At 54.2% G+C, this 15,677-nt stretch overlaps 1 protein-coding gene across 4 annotated transcripts in view; it reads right to left on the bottom strand.

Annotated features, from left to right (window-relative positions):
* Nucleotides 1-188: 188 nt before the first annotated feature.
* The window catches only part of TANGO2 (transport and golgi organization 2 homolog), a 30,297-nt gene continuing 14,808 nt past the window's right edge, over nucleotides 189-15,677 (bottom strand). For 2 of the 4 annotated variants that reach the window (XM_063086461.1, XM_063086460.1), the window contains exons 3-9: nucleotides 10,221-10,309; nucleotides 9,759-9,878; nucleotides 9,093-9,207; nucleotides 7,355-7,425; nucleotides 3,081-3,234; nucleotides 1,622-1,726; nucleotides 189-1,382 (exon numbers count right to left, since the gene is read on the bottom strand). In XM_063086461.1, the coding sequence (XP_062942531.1) occupies nucleotides 1,262-1,382; nucleotides 1,622-1,726; nucleotides 3,081-3,234; nucleotides 7,355-7,425; nucleotides 9,093-9,207; nucleotides 9,759-9,878; nucleotides 10,221-10,309 (775 nt within the window). In that variant the 3' untranslated portion in view covers nucleotides 189-1,261. Of the gene's footprint in view, nucleotides 1,383-1,621; nucleotides 1,727-3,080; nucleotides 3,235-7,354; nucleotides 7,426-9,092; nucleotides 9,208-9,758; nucleotides 9,879-10,220; nucleotides 10,310-13,185; nucleotides 13,200-15,677 lie in introns of those variants that run through there. The other 2 variants (XM_063086463.1, XM_063086462.1) reach the window with 2 other exon arrangements.

Here is a 15,677-nt window from a genome sequence, read left to right as displayed (position 1 = left end):
GGGCTGCCCAGGGCCACCTGATGGCCCCATAACCCATGCACACAGGCCCTCTTACACTCCAAGCACAGACAGACCAACCAACCCACAGGCATCCGTCATGGTGCTCAGGAGGCTGTGACAAAAGGATGAAGCAGGAGACACAGAACTCTGGTGTCAACCAGCACACGAGGAAGGACCTTGGAACACACTTACTCACCAAAGGCCCAAAGTTTTATTATTAAGATCTCACCTTCAAGTGCACATTCCTATGAAGTCTGACTCGCCAACAAGGAGTAGAGAGAGGGCAGGGACTGGCTGTGTCCACTCACTGAGATGGGCCTGCTCAGAACCCAAGACCCCCAACTGGATGAGCAGGGGCCTGTCTGAGAGCCCCTGGTGCACATGGGACCACCTGGACCCCCATGGGACAATCCAGTGCACACAGAACCTCTGGGGCACACAGAACCGCCCAGTACACTGGACCATCCAGTACACACGGAACTGCCCCCCCTCCATGGGACCCCCTAGCACACGCAGGAGCACTGGATCCGCCAAGGCTGTGCTTCTGTTATAAGAGTGGGTTTTTCTCAAATCTTTCTTGTGCAATGAATCCAAACATGGCCCGTCTCTTCTCCAGGAGCAGTTCTGATTGTTGGGAACTGAAGCACAATCATGCCCTGTGAGCCGAGGAGAGTAGGGGCCACTTTTACACAAAAGCCTTCTCTTGTCATTTGACCAGAGCAAAGACCCACAGGCCAGAAGCACGTATGGGGTAAGAGGTGCCCCCCTGCCTGCACAGCATGTGCTTGCCTGCAGGCTCTGTGTGTGTGTGTGTGTGTGTGTGTGTGTGTGTGTGTGTGTGTGTGTGTGTGTGTGTGTGTGTGTGTATGCATGGGTATACCTGTGCATGTGTGCCTGGGAGTGTGTGTGTGTATGTGTGCCTGTGCACGTGTAGGCATCCATGTGTGAGCATATGCCTTGCACATGAGTGTGACTGTGCCTCTGCACATTGGCAGGGGTAGACCCAGGTGCATTCACGTATGCATGGCATGCCTGGGCCTGCTCCAGACCTGGCATCAGATTCTGTCCCTCCCCACTGGCATAAGGTAGGCCGCAAATTGGGCATAGGGACAGAGATGGGTAACACAAATCAGAGGGCCCTGGTTCTGGGGATGCCAGCAGAGTCATAGCCACTGTGGTCATGGAAGGTTTGTGTCCCCACTGGCCCTTGAGGCAGGGCTTCCCAGGAGATCGCTGGCCACGTGCAGAAGTCAGGTTTTGCTCAGCTCTGTAGCATGAACTCGTGGGTGCTGGTCTTCCAGCAGGAGGGGTCCTTGTCCAGCATGCTGCGCTCCGTGAAGGTCACATGGCCATCTGTATCCACAAGGATGACTGTGTTGGTTCTGAAAGAGAGCATGAGGCTCATGTTCACCCCACATCCCTTGGCACCCCACCCCCACCTCTCCTATCAGAGCCACAGGTGGGGCTAGACCTGAGGTGGGAAGGGGCAGGCCCACCATGCCTAGGGCCCATGCCAGGTCATGAATGAGCAGCAGCCTCAGCCTTGGGGACACAGGGGGGCCCATCAGGGGCATCTGGGCTCCCTGTCCAGCCCACAGGCCCAAGCTTTGCCCTGCTGTACCTGGTGCCATAGTCAGGGCAGCGCACACACACAGCCGCGTACTTGCTCAGTATAGGCTGCACATACTCCTGGCCCTGGTCCTCAATGGCTGGGTCTGGCAGCTGTCTGGAAGGACAAAGGGAGGGAGTGGAAAGCAGTCCCCCTGTAGTCCACCTAGTCTGTGTAGCCAGGTGGCCCTGCCTGCTCCCCTAATGGCCTCAAGGTTCCTGAGGAGCCCACTGCCCTTGGAAGGTGGCCGGGGGAAACCACAAGGGCTGTTTTGTCCACTTCTCTGCTCAAGGTCTCAGATCTCTGTCCACCCTTTCATTTACGATTCCATCACTGAGCTCAGGCCCCAGATAGCACATATGCTTTCCCTGCCTGCCCCAGGAGGTGCCCTGTGGGCATCTCTCCACTCTACGGGAGCTCAATCAAGCCCTGTAACATGTCACCCACAGTAGCTGGCACCAGGGCTACAGCCATCAGTAAGAGGGATCAGGGCCTGTCGCAGGCCTGCCCAAGATGACACCATGACCAAGGGCCTATGGACTCAGAGCTGAATGGGGGCCATGGGCAGGCCTAGGCAGGGCTCCCCTGTGAGGGCAGTGACACTGAAGCTAAGTTATCTGATGTGGCTCAAAGGCCCAGAGGAGAGGGAGGATGAGCACGGGGCAGGGAGTGACTCCTGGCGGGAGAGGAGCAGGAGGTAGGCCATCGGGGCTCCTCCAGGGGCTGCTAGGGTAAGCAAGCTGGACAGGGTGTGAGTGGACACTGGGTGATCTGGGCAGGACAGTGACCCTGCCAGGGTGGGGAGGGGAGGGGTGTGCAGGGCTTCCTTGCTGTATGGGAGGAAGGCCAGCTTGGCGGCACCAGGGCCCTCAGCTGGGGTAGCCAAGACCCAGGTGCCCAGCATATAAGGGTGCCACATAGAGAGGCCTCCTAAGGTGCCTGAGGCCTAGGGGCGAGGAAGCAGGTGGGGACTCCTCTCCCCTAGACGGCTCCTGGGACAGGCGTGTCTGTGCCCAACACTCAGCCGGGGTCACTGGGGGGTCAGCACATGGAAAACACTGTCAACCCCAGATGTGCTCTGACCCTGGCCACTTTCTTCTATGGTTTGTCTCCCCATTCCCCAGGTTTGCTGAGCATCTGGAACCTTCTTGAATCTCCCACTAGCCCTCGGTATGCAGAAGGGTGAGCATCCAGCAGCTCTGGTCCCTTGTGAGCCTGTGTCAAACCTCCAAGAGCACCAAGCCTCCCAGTGCCTAGCCCCTCAGCTGTCCCATCTCTCATCATCAAAGGTCCCCACTGGAAACCTCGACTGCCTGAGGTGGGCAAGAGGGGGATGGTGGGGAAGCAGAGGACAGAGTGTCCGTCAGGCTCCCCTGTAGTGAAAGACCTGGCCCTGGTCACCTCTGCAGGTCTCTCAGGGCAGCAGAGCATACACTCTGCCCCAGGGCCCCAGCGGGACCTGCTCACTCACGCCTCTTCATTGTTGAGCACATCCAGGAGCTGGGCGACAAGGGCATCCTTGGGGAGCGCCTGGCTCCGCTCCACAGCCTCCAGGAAGAGCTGCTTCCCAAAGCACAGCTTCCTCCAGGGCGTCTCCAGCAGTGCGTTGCTCAGCCCATAGGTCCCTGCAAGGAGGGGGTCACACTGCCATATGGAGGCCCCAATTTCAAGGCAGGATCCCGCATGCCCACCCAGCATGCGGTGAGGTGCCAGGAATAGGACCAGAGGCAGTGAAACCAGACCAGACTGAGACCAAGCCACCCCATGCTCTGGCACCTTCTCTATGCCCATACCTGCCCCCTCTGCATGGTAAGGGGTAAAGAACTCAACACAGGGTGGGGGGGGGACACCCACAGGAGACCACAAGGCACAGATGCCAAGTAGCCTGCATGGATGGATTAATAGGGAATAGACAACCTGAAATCCAACAGGCCAAGGAAAGGGGGCAGTTGAGAAGAGGCCTCCTTCTCACCTCACGCCACCTCTCTCTAAGCCAGGGTGTGGGACCACCTGGGCAGGACCAGGGTGGGACAGTCAGCAACATGAGACCAGGAGGGTAACCACCACAATCAGTCCTTACTTATGTTAGTAATTAGGGAACCCCTCAACATTAGGGCTGGCCTCACCCAGTGGTTGTGGACAATGGCCCACCTCCACATGACAGCCTGGACCCTGGCTGGGGAGCTTGGGGGTCTTGGTGCAGGGACTCTGAGCTGTAGTTTCTTAAACAAGTTCCCAGAGTGGTGTCAGAAGACATAACCAAAAGGAAAAGGGTTTCTCGTGTCACAAAAGTGAGGGGCACAAACTCTAATGAATCTCTTCTCTAGAGGCCCGGGCAGCAGGGCAGGCCTGCTCAGAGTCATGCACCTTGAGCCATGCAGCAGGGATGCTGTGACACCACCCTCTGCCCTGACAGACTTCTGGGTGAGGACCTTGGCACTTCCTGGGAAGACAGCTCTGGCTCTGCTGGGACTCCCACAACTAAGCCGCCAACCCCCAGGTTTCACTGTGTCACCAGGGGTGACACATTTGACCATTCAACAGTGGTGCTGGGCAACTGGGTATCCACAGGCAAAGAATAAAACTCTTAGAAGAAAACATGGAGGGAAAGATTTATGACCTTAGATTAAGCAATGATTTCTTAGTTAAGACACCAAAAGCACTAGCAACAAAAGAAAACGATAGATAAATGGGACTTAATCAAAATGTAAAGCTTTGTGCTTCAAAAGATACCAAGAAAGTGAAAAGAAAATCCACAGGATGGGAGACAATTTTTGCAAATAACTTATAGCTAGAATATATAAAGAACTACAACTCAGTAAGACAACCCAATTTAAAAATGGGCAAAGGATTTGAATAAACATTTCTCCAAAGAAGATATACAAATGGCCAATAAGCATGTGGAAAGAAGCTCAAGATCATTAGCCATCAGAGAAATGCAAATCAAGATCACAACGAGATTCCACATCACACCCACTAAGATGGCTGTGATCAAAAAGACAGGCAATAACAAGTGTTGGTGAGGATTCAGAGAAATTGGAACCCTTATACACTACCAGTGGGAATGTAAAATGACATACCTGCTTTGGAAAACAGTTTGGAAGTTTCTCAAAAGGTTAAACAGATACCACACGTTTTTGCAACTCCACTCCTAGGTAAATATGCAAGAGCTACGAAAATATATATTCACACAAAAACTTGTAACAATCATTCACAGCAGCATTATTCATAACAGCCAAAAGGTGGAAACAACTCAAGTGTCCATCAATGGATGAACAGAGAAACAAAAAGTGGTGTATCCATACAATATTATTCAGCCATAAAAAGGAACAAAGTACTGATTCAGTCTACAACGTGACGAACCATGAAAACATTATGTACGTGAACAAAGTCAGTCACCAAAACCACATGTTGTATGATTCCATTTACATGAAGTGTCCAGAATAGGCAAAACCACAGAGAAAGAAAGCAGATTAAAGGTTGCTAGGGGCTGGGGCAATGGGAGTGAGTGCTAATAGGTATGAGTTTCTTTGGGGGATGATGAAAATGTTCTGGAAATAGTGGTGATAGTTGCACAACTCTGAATAAACTAAAACCTATTGAATGATACACTTTAAATGGGTGAACTGTATGGCATATGAGTCATACCACACTAAAGCTGTTATTAAAGAATAAAAAGCAACACGGATCAGGTGGAGGCAGCTCAGGGATGGAATAGTATGTAGATGAAAAGAATTTCTCCAAAACAACAATTTAGCAGAAAATAAGCATCTCAAGCACTGAGAACTCAGGGCATTATAGGGGTGGCTTCCAGAGGCTTCCCCAAAGGCCTTGGGGCCAATGTTCAGAATGCAGGCAGGCGGGGTGGGAGAGGTCTCTGCCTTCTTTGGTGCCTTTTAGTTTCCACTTCTCTCTGGGGCAGTCACAGGTTCAGGGAAGCCCATATGATCTGTGGCCGGTTAGGCCAACTCTGCAGGCAGAAACCTGCCTTACCACACACCCTGACCCCAAGATGCTGAACTCATGGGAGACTCTGAGGTGAGCAGAATAGCAAGAACCAACTGGAGATGAGCCAGAATAAACCTACCCAAGCTCAGGACCATGTGGGGCCATATCCCTGCCTCACTGTTAGTGTTGTGCTTGGGCCCCATCACCTGGCTCTTAGAAGCTCAGCTGGGCTTGCCCTGGATCCCCCACAGCTCTGTCTAAGGCTGGGAGAGGAGGGCCAATGTCGCAGAGGGTGGCCAGAGGGCCTGCTGTGGTCCCAGCATGCCCTGTGGCTGGCAGGATGAGATCCACACAGAGGAGGCACAAGCTGGCAGTGTGCAAGGGCAAGAGGGGTGGATGCATTAGAAGCCACCCTTCAGGTGTGTATGTGTGTATGTGTTGCAGGGGGTTGCTCCTCTGAGGATACCAACTATCCCGGGGCATCCTGGCCTGGATACTGCCCCAGGAAAGGGGGGCATTCTGGAGCCACTGGGCAGAGGAAGCCAGCCCTGGTGTAAGCCAGGCAGGGACCACAGGACTCATAAGCCTTGCAGCTCTGCCAGCCCTCTATCCCAAGAAGCAGGAAAGGTGGGGCCACTCAGCTGTCCCAGGAGCTGCTCACCACTGCCTTGGGCCCCACCTGGGACACCTAGGGTTTCAGGCCCACCATCGACACCTAGTGGGAAGGTGTGTACCTATGTCCTGCAATCTCACTTGGTGACTAGTGCCAACTGCAATGAAAGTCTGTGTGATGCAGGGACGGCCCTGCAGAAGAACATCACTGCACAGAGGTGGGGAAGTAGGTGTTTCAGAGGGTGCTGATACTCTCCTCAGGGGCTGAGACACCCCATGTGTGCTGACAGCTCAGGCACAGGGACTGGAGCGGGAGTCTAAGGCATGCAGTCCTGAGATGCCACACACGAATGAGGAGTAGCAGTGGGGGGGGGGGGACAGGCCCTGGAGCCTGGGCTCTGGGCCCAGTAGTTCGTACACCTGGTGCCATTTCCCTGAGTGCTCCCTCTGTCCTGATACAAGACCTGGGATAAGATGCAGAACTCTCTCCTCCCAGAGTGGCTCACAGAGGGGAAACAATGTGACTCTCTCTGCCCAGATTTTGGTAGGGCAGCTGGCAGAGGAGACTTCCAAGAAATTGCAATGCCTGAGAGAGGGGATGGAAGGGCACAGAAGCAGAAGGCACAGCCTGGGCAGAGGTGCAGTTCTAGGACAGAGGAGGGCCCCAGGGAGGAGCAGTGGGCACGAGGCCCTGAGGACATGGGGTAAGGGACAGACAGGGACCAGACACAGGAGATGTTTGTGCAAGGCCGGAGTGCAGTGTGCATGTGCATTGGGGAGGGAGCCCCAGGGGAGAACCCTGGGTTGTGACAGCCCCAAAGGCTCTGAGAAGTGACAGGCAGGGCACAGAGTACATTGGAGTGGCATGAGGAAGTGGGGGCAGAGATGGGGCTGTGAGGTGGGGCTGGGGGTTGCTGCTAGGCTGCGGGCCTAAGGCAGGGAACCCAGAACAGGTGCCTCCCACTCAGCAGGAAAAGGTCATGGTGGTGGGGAGGGTTTGGGGCTCTCTGTGGCCTCCAGGTCCAAGCCATAGTCCCCTACAGACCATAAGGTGTGGTGCACAAATGGCCACAAAGCACAGTTCCAGAAGAGTAATATGACAGGGGCCTGGTCTCTGAAAAGCACAGGGGTGTCCCCTGCATAGGAGCAGCCCCTCACCCTATCAGGCTGCCAGAGCAGGCTCACCTGGTGTCAGGACGATGGGCTCGGGCTCCCCCCGGTTTCCATAGTAGCAAATGATATCTCCCTTTGCTGTGCTGCGGACCAAGGGGAGAGAAGGTCAGCTGCGAATCCCAGAGCATCCTGCTCCTGGTGCCAACCAACAACCTCACCTTGCCAGTGGCCAGCCCAGGGACAAGGGCCCACTTCAGCCAGGTTGGGGGCTAATCAGGCACCATGGAGACTTCAGCTCCTGTCCAGCATCACGGGTACATTCCTGATGGCTTAGGCACCTGGAGGCTGCCCATGGTGACAGCTGCAGGGCTGGACCCCACTCCCACCAACACCAGCCCCCTCCATCAGGTGCAGCCCCAATCCCCATGGCTCATCTCCAAGCACCTCTGGATGGGTGGCCCCAGGGTGAAAGATGCTTCCAAAAAAACGCCCAAGACCACATTTCCCTACTTTCATATGCTGAGTGTACATTTTAAAACAGTTTAAAATGCCCCAGAGCTGAAAATGCTAGTTTCTCAATACCACAGGCCCGTCTTTCTGCTAGAACTTGTAATGTATTTTTACAAACTGAAGAGAGACTCTTTGTGGTCTGTGAGATGCCTTCCCATGCTAGATGCTGGACACGGAGACCTGTGCTGTCGGGATGAAGGGGCCCTCCTGCTCACTGCTGCCCCCCAGGCAGGACCCACCCCACCCCAGCCAGCTTCCGGAGCTCCCAGTCTGTGTTCACATTCCATTCACATTCCTCCTCACTGCAGCCCTTGGATGTACTCTTAAGATGTTTGGCTAATGAATTCAGAGATTTTGTTCGCAGGCAAAAAGCTCTTTTGAACTTTTTGGGTAAGGACCTGTAGAACTGGCACCCAGGCTGGTGCTGCTGCCAGCGCTGCCATGGCCAGGCATGGGGAAGGCCAGAGCTAGGGACAGCAGTGGCTGGGACGAGCCTCTCCCTTCCAGGCCTTGGTTTCCTCAGTGGCACCCACCAGCAGGGTTGCTCACTGACCTCTGACACCCCCTGCTCTCCTGCCTCGGCCCCAGCACTAGCTGCCGCCTGACTTGCCCTACACTCTACTGCCTACTTTCTCAGGCTGTGTGCAGGGAGGCAGGCCCCAACCCTGCAGGCTCCGGGAGCCAGAAGAGCTGCTCAGGCTCCAACGGGCCCAAGCCCCCACCCCTTGATTGAAGGAGTCACCTGCCCATGCATCCACTCAAAGCACAGTGCCCTCGTCACCCAGCCACCCAAGTCCCACCAAGGTCATGGCTGTGGGTCTGGTCTCCTGGGGCTGGGTCAGACATACATGGAACTACTGACAGTAAAAAGTGGTTCCTGAGCCTGGAGGAGCTCAGAGAGCACAGGAACTCTGCCTCTAGGAACCACTGAAGGTGTGAGTGGGGAGGAGGGCTCCAGTCAGTGGGTGCCCAGCACGAGCCCCCACCCTGGCCCTCCTCCTGCGGGACACTGCAGTGCTCTCAGCTTCCACATGGTGTGTGTCTATCCAGGCATGGCACAGGGGGGCCTAGCATGCTGCGTGCCATGGATGTTCAAGGCAGAGTACACCAGGGTTTCGTGGGCCCAGGAGAGAGGCCCATGGACCGGTGCTGGTGGAAGAACACGGGCCGACTCCCTCCCCATTTGCCTATCCTTGGCCTGTTTACCAAGCCCACCAGGAACAACATTTCTGGAGAGGCTGCCACAGACATCAAAGCACAGCCCAAGCCAACAGACAGGGCCCCTTCCCAGCAGACCCACCTCAGGTCAGCAGCTATGAGGTTGAAGCCATTGTACAGGTGGCCCTCCATGGAGACCTTCTTCAGGTAGGACAAGCTGTCCATGTCAGTGGTCAGAAAGTGGGTCACAAGTTCACCTGTGGGTATGGAACAGACACCCATGACTAAGGCAGCAGGAATGAGCCTCTCTCCCTGGGACATGGCTCTCTTGGGAGGACACTGCAAGATGAGGGATCCCAGTGGAACCCTGGCACCTGGATGACCGCTGCCAGAGTTGGCCACCATGGAGGTTGGCACTGAGAACTCTGCTTTTTTTTTTGCCTTTAAAGAAATTTCCCCCATTATAAATATACAGCATGAAGGAAAAACCTTCAGTGGAACAATGTGTGCCTACAGAGCTGTCCTCCAGGGGAAGGTGTCTGCTGTGCAAACATTTGACAGGAAGGGGACAACGACACAGCAGTCAGGAGTGACACGATGGGGAGAGGGAGGGTACCTTGAGAGGAGCAAACTGTGCCTGTGGGGGTGCCACATGGGCCAGGCTGAGGGTGGCTCCCATGGTGATGCCAGCAGGGCCTGGGAAATGGAGACTTTCCCGTTCTCGCTCCTCCTCCTGTCTCTGCCACATGACCCCGCAGCAGACCACTGTGGCCCTGTCTGTTCCACCCCCACGCACACACCCCCACACCTCGGCCCCGGGCCTCGCGGTCCAGCCGCGGCTGCAGATAGTTGGTGAGCGCCGACAGCTTGCCCCGCGTGCTGATACCCAGCCACGTGCCTCCTTCCTTGCCTTCCTCCATGTCGAGCCCTACGACAGACGACGGACAACAGTGTTACCACCAGCAATGCCCACCATGGTGGGTGGCGGCCCTGCTCTTGTCCCCCGCCTGGTCCCTCTCCCCTGGGAGATGCACACTTCTTGAAGATGTGCAGCTCAGCCCTGCAGTCCCGGCTGTGGGGCAGGGGCTCGAACTCTGCAAGGTGAAGCAGCGCCTGGGGCCCGTGGGGTGTACCAGTGAGACCCCCACCCTGCAGGATGACACCAGCACTGACCACAGCCATCCTGATGGGAAAAGGAGGCCCTGTTAGCACCATGCTGAGGCTCACACTTTCATGTCACACCAGGGGCCAAGGGGGACAGAAGGCTTACCACTGAGGATCTCGTTGTTGTGCCCCCAGAAGTCTGCTAACTTAGACGGTCTGTGGTAAAATTCATCCCTGTTGGCTGCCAGGATGAGCCTGGAAGAAGAAAGCAGGACCAACGATCTCCAATGAAAACAGAAGAGCCACGTAGTTTTTTTTCCCTTTTAACATATCAAATTTGCCTTAGTAGCAACACTGGCAAGTCCCAAAGAGGACAGGAACCTGCCAGTCCTTACCGCACCAGAACAGGACGAAGGTCTGCAGTGGTTCCAGGGGTGCTCCCAGGGGACCCCTGCCCGGGAAACAAGCAGATGCTGTGTGAGGACAGAAATCCACACTGCTCAGCACTGGGAGATGGGTTCCACCAGGCCCCGTGAGATGGTTTCATCCCACCCTGCACACACCCTTCACCCACCCAAATGGGCCCCAGCCAGTGGCAGGACTGGGGGCTAGGGGGTTGAGGGTCCCGAGTGGCCAGCACCGAGCACAGCCAGGGAGCCCAGGCTGGAGGGTGAGGGCAGGGCAGTCCCCCCTCTGTCCATCTATCCCAATGCCTGAGACCATTCACAGAGCCCATGGGCTTCCTGGAAACAGGAGCACCCCCACCAAAAGGAACGCAAGCAGTGCATGGCCTCCGAGGACTGCTGTGTCCTGTGTTTTATGGTGTTTTTTTGAGGGGGCAGAGTAAATGGGGACTTTTTTGTGTTTTACTAGTTTTTTGCATTACAAATCAAACAAATATTTCTTTTGCAATCAGGAAAGATGTTGCCAAAATTTTAAGAGCTCTGGTTTTGGGGGAAGAAAATCAAGTTTGAAGTTCCAGCCTTGCCACTGAAAATAAATAAGGACGTAAGAGGTGACTGTGAGTAGAAAGGGTCAGTCCCTGCAATGTCCACTAGATCTGTGGGTCTCAGAAGCGACAGCTGGAAGACCCGCTGAGCTCTGTGCTGTGGGAGGCCAGGAACAGAGGTTCGGCAGGCCTGGTGTCACACTGACTCTGAAACCAAGTTGGAGCAGTGAGATCTTGACAAGTCTTAAAAAATAATTTCTGTATTGATTACAATTGATTTTATGAAACAAAATTTGCTCATGGTGAAGTGTGAAATTATAAAGACATTCATAAAAAGTGAAGGTAAAACCAGAGCCTGCACAAATTACACAGGCCAGTCCTGGTAAAAGCTGCCTATCGGACAGTGGTCAGTGGACAGTGGTCAGGAGGAGGGAGAGCGTCACAGTCCCTGAGTGGGAGGAGACAGTAAGCTGAGGTGGGGATGCACCAGGGGCCAGGCTGAGAGCCCCCACTGCCCTCGTGGGTCAAGGTCCACATGGTCCTGGTCAAGCATTCTCCTACAACACTGACCCTTCTTCCTGTACTCACACATCCCAGACCCCTGCAGGTGAGTGGGGGACAGGGGAGGCAGCAAGGGCCCTGCCAGCCAACTCTGATGCTCCCAGGGAAAGGGTGCTGGGCATCATGTCCCAAAATGAGGCTGGGGCTGTTGGCTTCAGGTGCCAATTCTTACATAACGCTTCAGCAAAGAAAAAATTTTTAAAAAAAAGAAAGAAAGAAAGAAGAAAAGCTGATTGAGCAGAGCCTTCCGTCCTGAGATACTCAACTGTATTTATAAACAAAAAGCAATTTTCTGTGTTTGCCTAATAACTCAAGCACATTGATTGCTGGGTTATTTTTGTCATGGGAGTCGCTGGTTAGCTCAATTGCTAGTGGTTTAATGGGGATTTCATGAAATACGTAATTCAGAGATGAACAGGAGATGAAAAGGATCCATACAGAGCCCTGGATGAGAGGAGGAAGTCATTCCCTAGTCAGCACTTGTGGGGCCTGCAATGTGAACAAAAGTCCATCCATGCCCAGTGCCCAGAGAGCCAGGATGTACCCATTGCAGCCAAAGACTCTGCGGGTGGCAAGTCACCCTGGCTTTGCTCTAATCCAGTAGCTGAAACCGCTAATTATCCACCTCCACCAGGCACTCCTCACACTGCTGGGGGGAGGGGAGTGAGTTTGTGAATGTCTGGAAGAGAATGTGTGCATTGTCTGTGGACTGTTTGTGTGCACCACCTGGGGGGTGAGTGTGTGCACCATCTGGGGGCTGAGTGTGTACACCGTCTGGGAGCTGTGTGCACCATCTGGGGGTGATAAGTCTGCTCCTTCTGGAGGATTAGTGTGTGCACCATCTGGGGGCTGTGTGTATGTGCACTGTCTGGAGGGCTGAGTGTGTGTACCATCTGGGGGGGGTGTGCACCATCTGGGGGCTGAGTGTGTGCACCATCTGGAGGGCTGAATGTGCACCGTCTGGTGGCTGAGTGTGTGCACCATCTGGGGGGTGAGTGTGTGCACCATCTGGGAGGTGAGTGTGTGCATCATCTGGGGGGTGAATGTGTGCATTGTCTTCGGGCTGTGTGTGTGCACCATCTGGGTAGCATAAATCTGAGCTCCTTCTGGAGGACTGAGTGTGTGCACCATCTGGGTGGTGCTTTGGTGGCAGGTAGCAGGTACTCTGGCCCATGACCCAGCCATCAGACCCACAGAAGCCACCACAAGGGGCCACAGGTTGTCCAGTAGCCACTCCAGGCTGGAGCCAGCAAGGAGCCATCAGCACATGAGTGTAAAGAGATATTTTGAAAAAGATGAGGGTTACATGACAGCATGACTATTACCCTGTTGGGGGTGTCTTGGTTTTCTAGGATGGCTATCAAATTACCACAGACATGCTGGCTTACAGCAACACCCACTGTTATCTCAGTCCATGGGTCAGGGGTTGGGCCCAGCTTAACTGGATCTCCTGTGCAGGGTGTCCCAAGGCTACAACTGAGGTGTCTGCTGGGAGCTCCACAGAAATGTCTAAGCCACCAGCTTGCAGCCTCTGTTCTCACCAGCTGCCGCCCCCAGAGCTAAAACAGAAGCAGCCACAGGAAATCCCTCACACCCCTCTCACGAGGCTGGGAAAACACACCTATGTCCAGATGGTCGCCCAGAGGCAGCATGGGTTTAGGGCTATGGAAAATCTTCCAGAGAAATACTGAGCTGTCTGGAACGGTCCTGGCAGTGATACACAGGTTCTGAGCAAAAGCAGGAGAGACCATGTTCGCCCTCTTCCCTTCGCCCCTCAGGGGTGCAGGCAGCTCTGAGCAGTGCTCTGTGAGCCTGCAGTCGCCTCTTCCCCAGAGATGTGAAGATCCAGGTGCAGAGAAGACCCCTTGGGAGCCTGCTGGTGAAGGCTGCACTGAGAAGCACATGGCGCTGTCTGGCTCCCACAGCATACAAGTTTCCCAGGGCTGCTATAATACAGCACCACAGGCCAGGCAGCTTAGCCGACAGACATTTATTGTCTCGCAGTTCTGGAGGCTGGAAGTCCAAGATCAAGGTGTGGGTAAGGTTGGTTTCTCCTGAGCATCTGTCTTCTCGGCTTGTAGGTGGCCGTCTTCTACCTGTGTTCACACTGGCTTTCCTCTGTGTGTGTCTGTGTCCTAATCTCCTCTTATAAAGACACCCATCATATTGGATCGGGATCCACCCCATATGACCTAATTTTACCTCGATCACCACTTTAAAGGCTCTGCGTCTGAATACAGTCACATTCTGAGGGTACTGGGGGTTAGGACTTCAACATACAAATTTGAAGGAGACACAATTCAGCCCATGACCCCCTGTGACTTACACAACCCAGGCCAGGACTCTGCCCTCTTGCTGGTCCTGCTTCACAGAAACGGACTCTAAAGGACTGTTTCCCCACTTCACCCAGAGCTAGTTGTGACAGTCACCATGCAAACCCTGGGGATAAAGCCTGTCTTTCTATTGCTATTTTCAACTCTGGTTATTGTTGCCTGTTTCCCAATTGTCCTATTGTTGCCAAGGAAGAGGCAGGAGAGAAATAGTGAGTGAAGGGTGATTCTCAGGGTTCCAGACTGACCCAAGGTCAGGTGAGAGATAAGGAGCCTTGAGGCAAGCTGGAGAATGCAAGGACTGGGTCTGACCCTGCCAGCCAGGACTGGGTGGAAGCAGAGCCTCTGCCAGGGCAACCAGGTGTGCAGAGCTCACTAGGTGAGTGGGCTGTCAAGCACTAACGCCTGCATTCACAAGGAATAGCTAGAGCAAAATGACAACAACCAAAACCAGAGCCTTCAGGCCACCCCCAGGTGTGGATGTGCAAGCAGCTGAGGTTCTGGCTGAGAGCAGTGGGGGAAGGAAGCCAGAGACCAGCCACTACCTGGTGACCACCAGGAATGAGGTTGCTGGTGGCTCTGGAATGGCTCTGCACAGTTGCTCTTTACTGCCTATTCACACGTGCTATGTATGCTAACCATTCTCTTCTTCTCCCTCCTCCCCATTTTTACTTTACATGCAGGTGGTCAGAGGTAACTTCAGGGAACAGAATATGAAGTGGGACTGTGGCTGAATCTGGGAGTAACTAATATAGCCCTTGACAGACTCAGGGACCATCGTCTTGCCTTGTCAGGTGGAAACAGTGTTTTTGCTGATGCGTGGGGGCTCACATGCATGTAGAAGGGCACATATGAAAGCTGAGGAGCCAAAGGGGTGGACTGCACCAGTTACCAATTTATCACATCTCAGCTCCAAATTTACCCTTCATTGCCATCTCTGCAACAATGGATCTGACCTTTGTGGCTGGTCCCATGTTACATTTTGTCAGTAGAGGGCGCTGGGGAGACACTGGAGGAGGAAGGGCTTCTTTTCCTGGTTCCCCTATGACTTCTCAGGAGGCTCCTGCAACAAGTGTGGCAGCTTCCCCAGTGCTTGGCTTCCCCAGTGCTCGTCTCCCGCAGTGCACAGTAGGAAGCAGCACCCAGCAGCCAGCACCTTCCCCCAGCACACTCCTGTGACAGTGGTCAGCACCCTAGAAGGCAGATTTTTAGCAAGTTCTGCCAGCATGGCACCTCAGGGACTTCTCGGCCATCCAGGGGGCCACAGCTTTGTCCTCTCCAGCAAGGTCTGGATCTCAGCCTGGGAGAGGAGGAATGGGCTCTGCCCTGGGCACCCATCTCAGTCCTAGGGGTAGTGGCTGCTCCTCCTATCTGTTCTTCCTGTGTTCTTTAGAGTTTTGTTCAGGTCTTACTAGCCAGCCCCTCACTACTCCACTTCCTGTTACAGCCAATAAATAGTTCCTTCTTTATATTATACACTCCCTGCAGGACTGTCTGATGGCTGGACCCTGACTCACTCAACTCACTTTGTTGGGGGCTGTTTAGGGTCACCTCCTGGACCTTGGGCTGGCCCTGCCACACACCCTCTACAGGAAGGGAAAACACTAGACACTCTGCATTCCCTGTTCTCTGGCCTGAAATAAGTTAATTCAGCCACAATGTCAGGCAGCATGATGTCTGTGCAATTTTGCATGGTGACCCAAATCCGAGAATCTACTTGAAATGGTTCAAATTATTTCTAGTGCAGATTTTTAAATGATGAAAACTTCCCAGGCGATTGCAC

Source organism: Cynocephalus volans, chromosome 2 (assembly GCF_027409185.1).
Source record: "Cynocephalus volans isolate mCynVol1 chromosome 2, mCynVol1.pri, whole genome shotgun sequence".
Lineage (NCBI taxonomy): Eukaryota > Metazoa > Chordata > Mammalia > Dermoptera > Cynocephalidae > Cynocephalus > Cynocephalus volans.
This window is presented reverse-complemented; position numbering and strand designations above follow the sequence as displayed.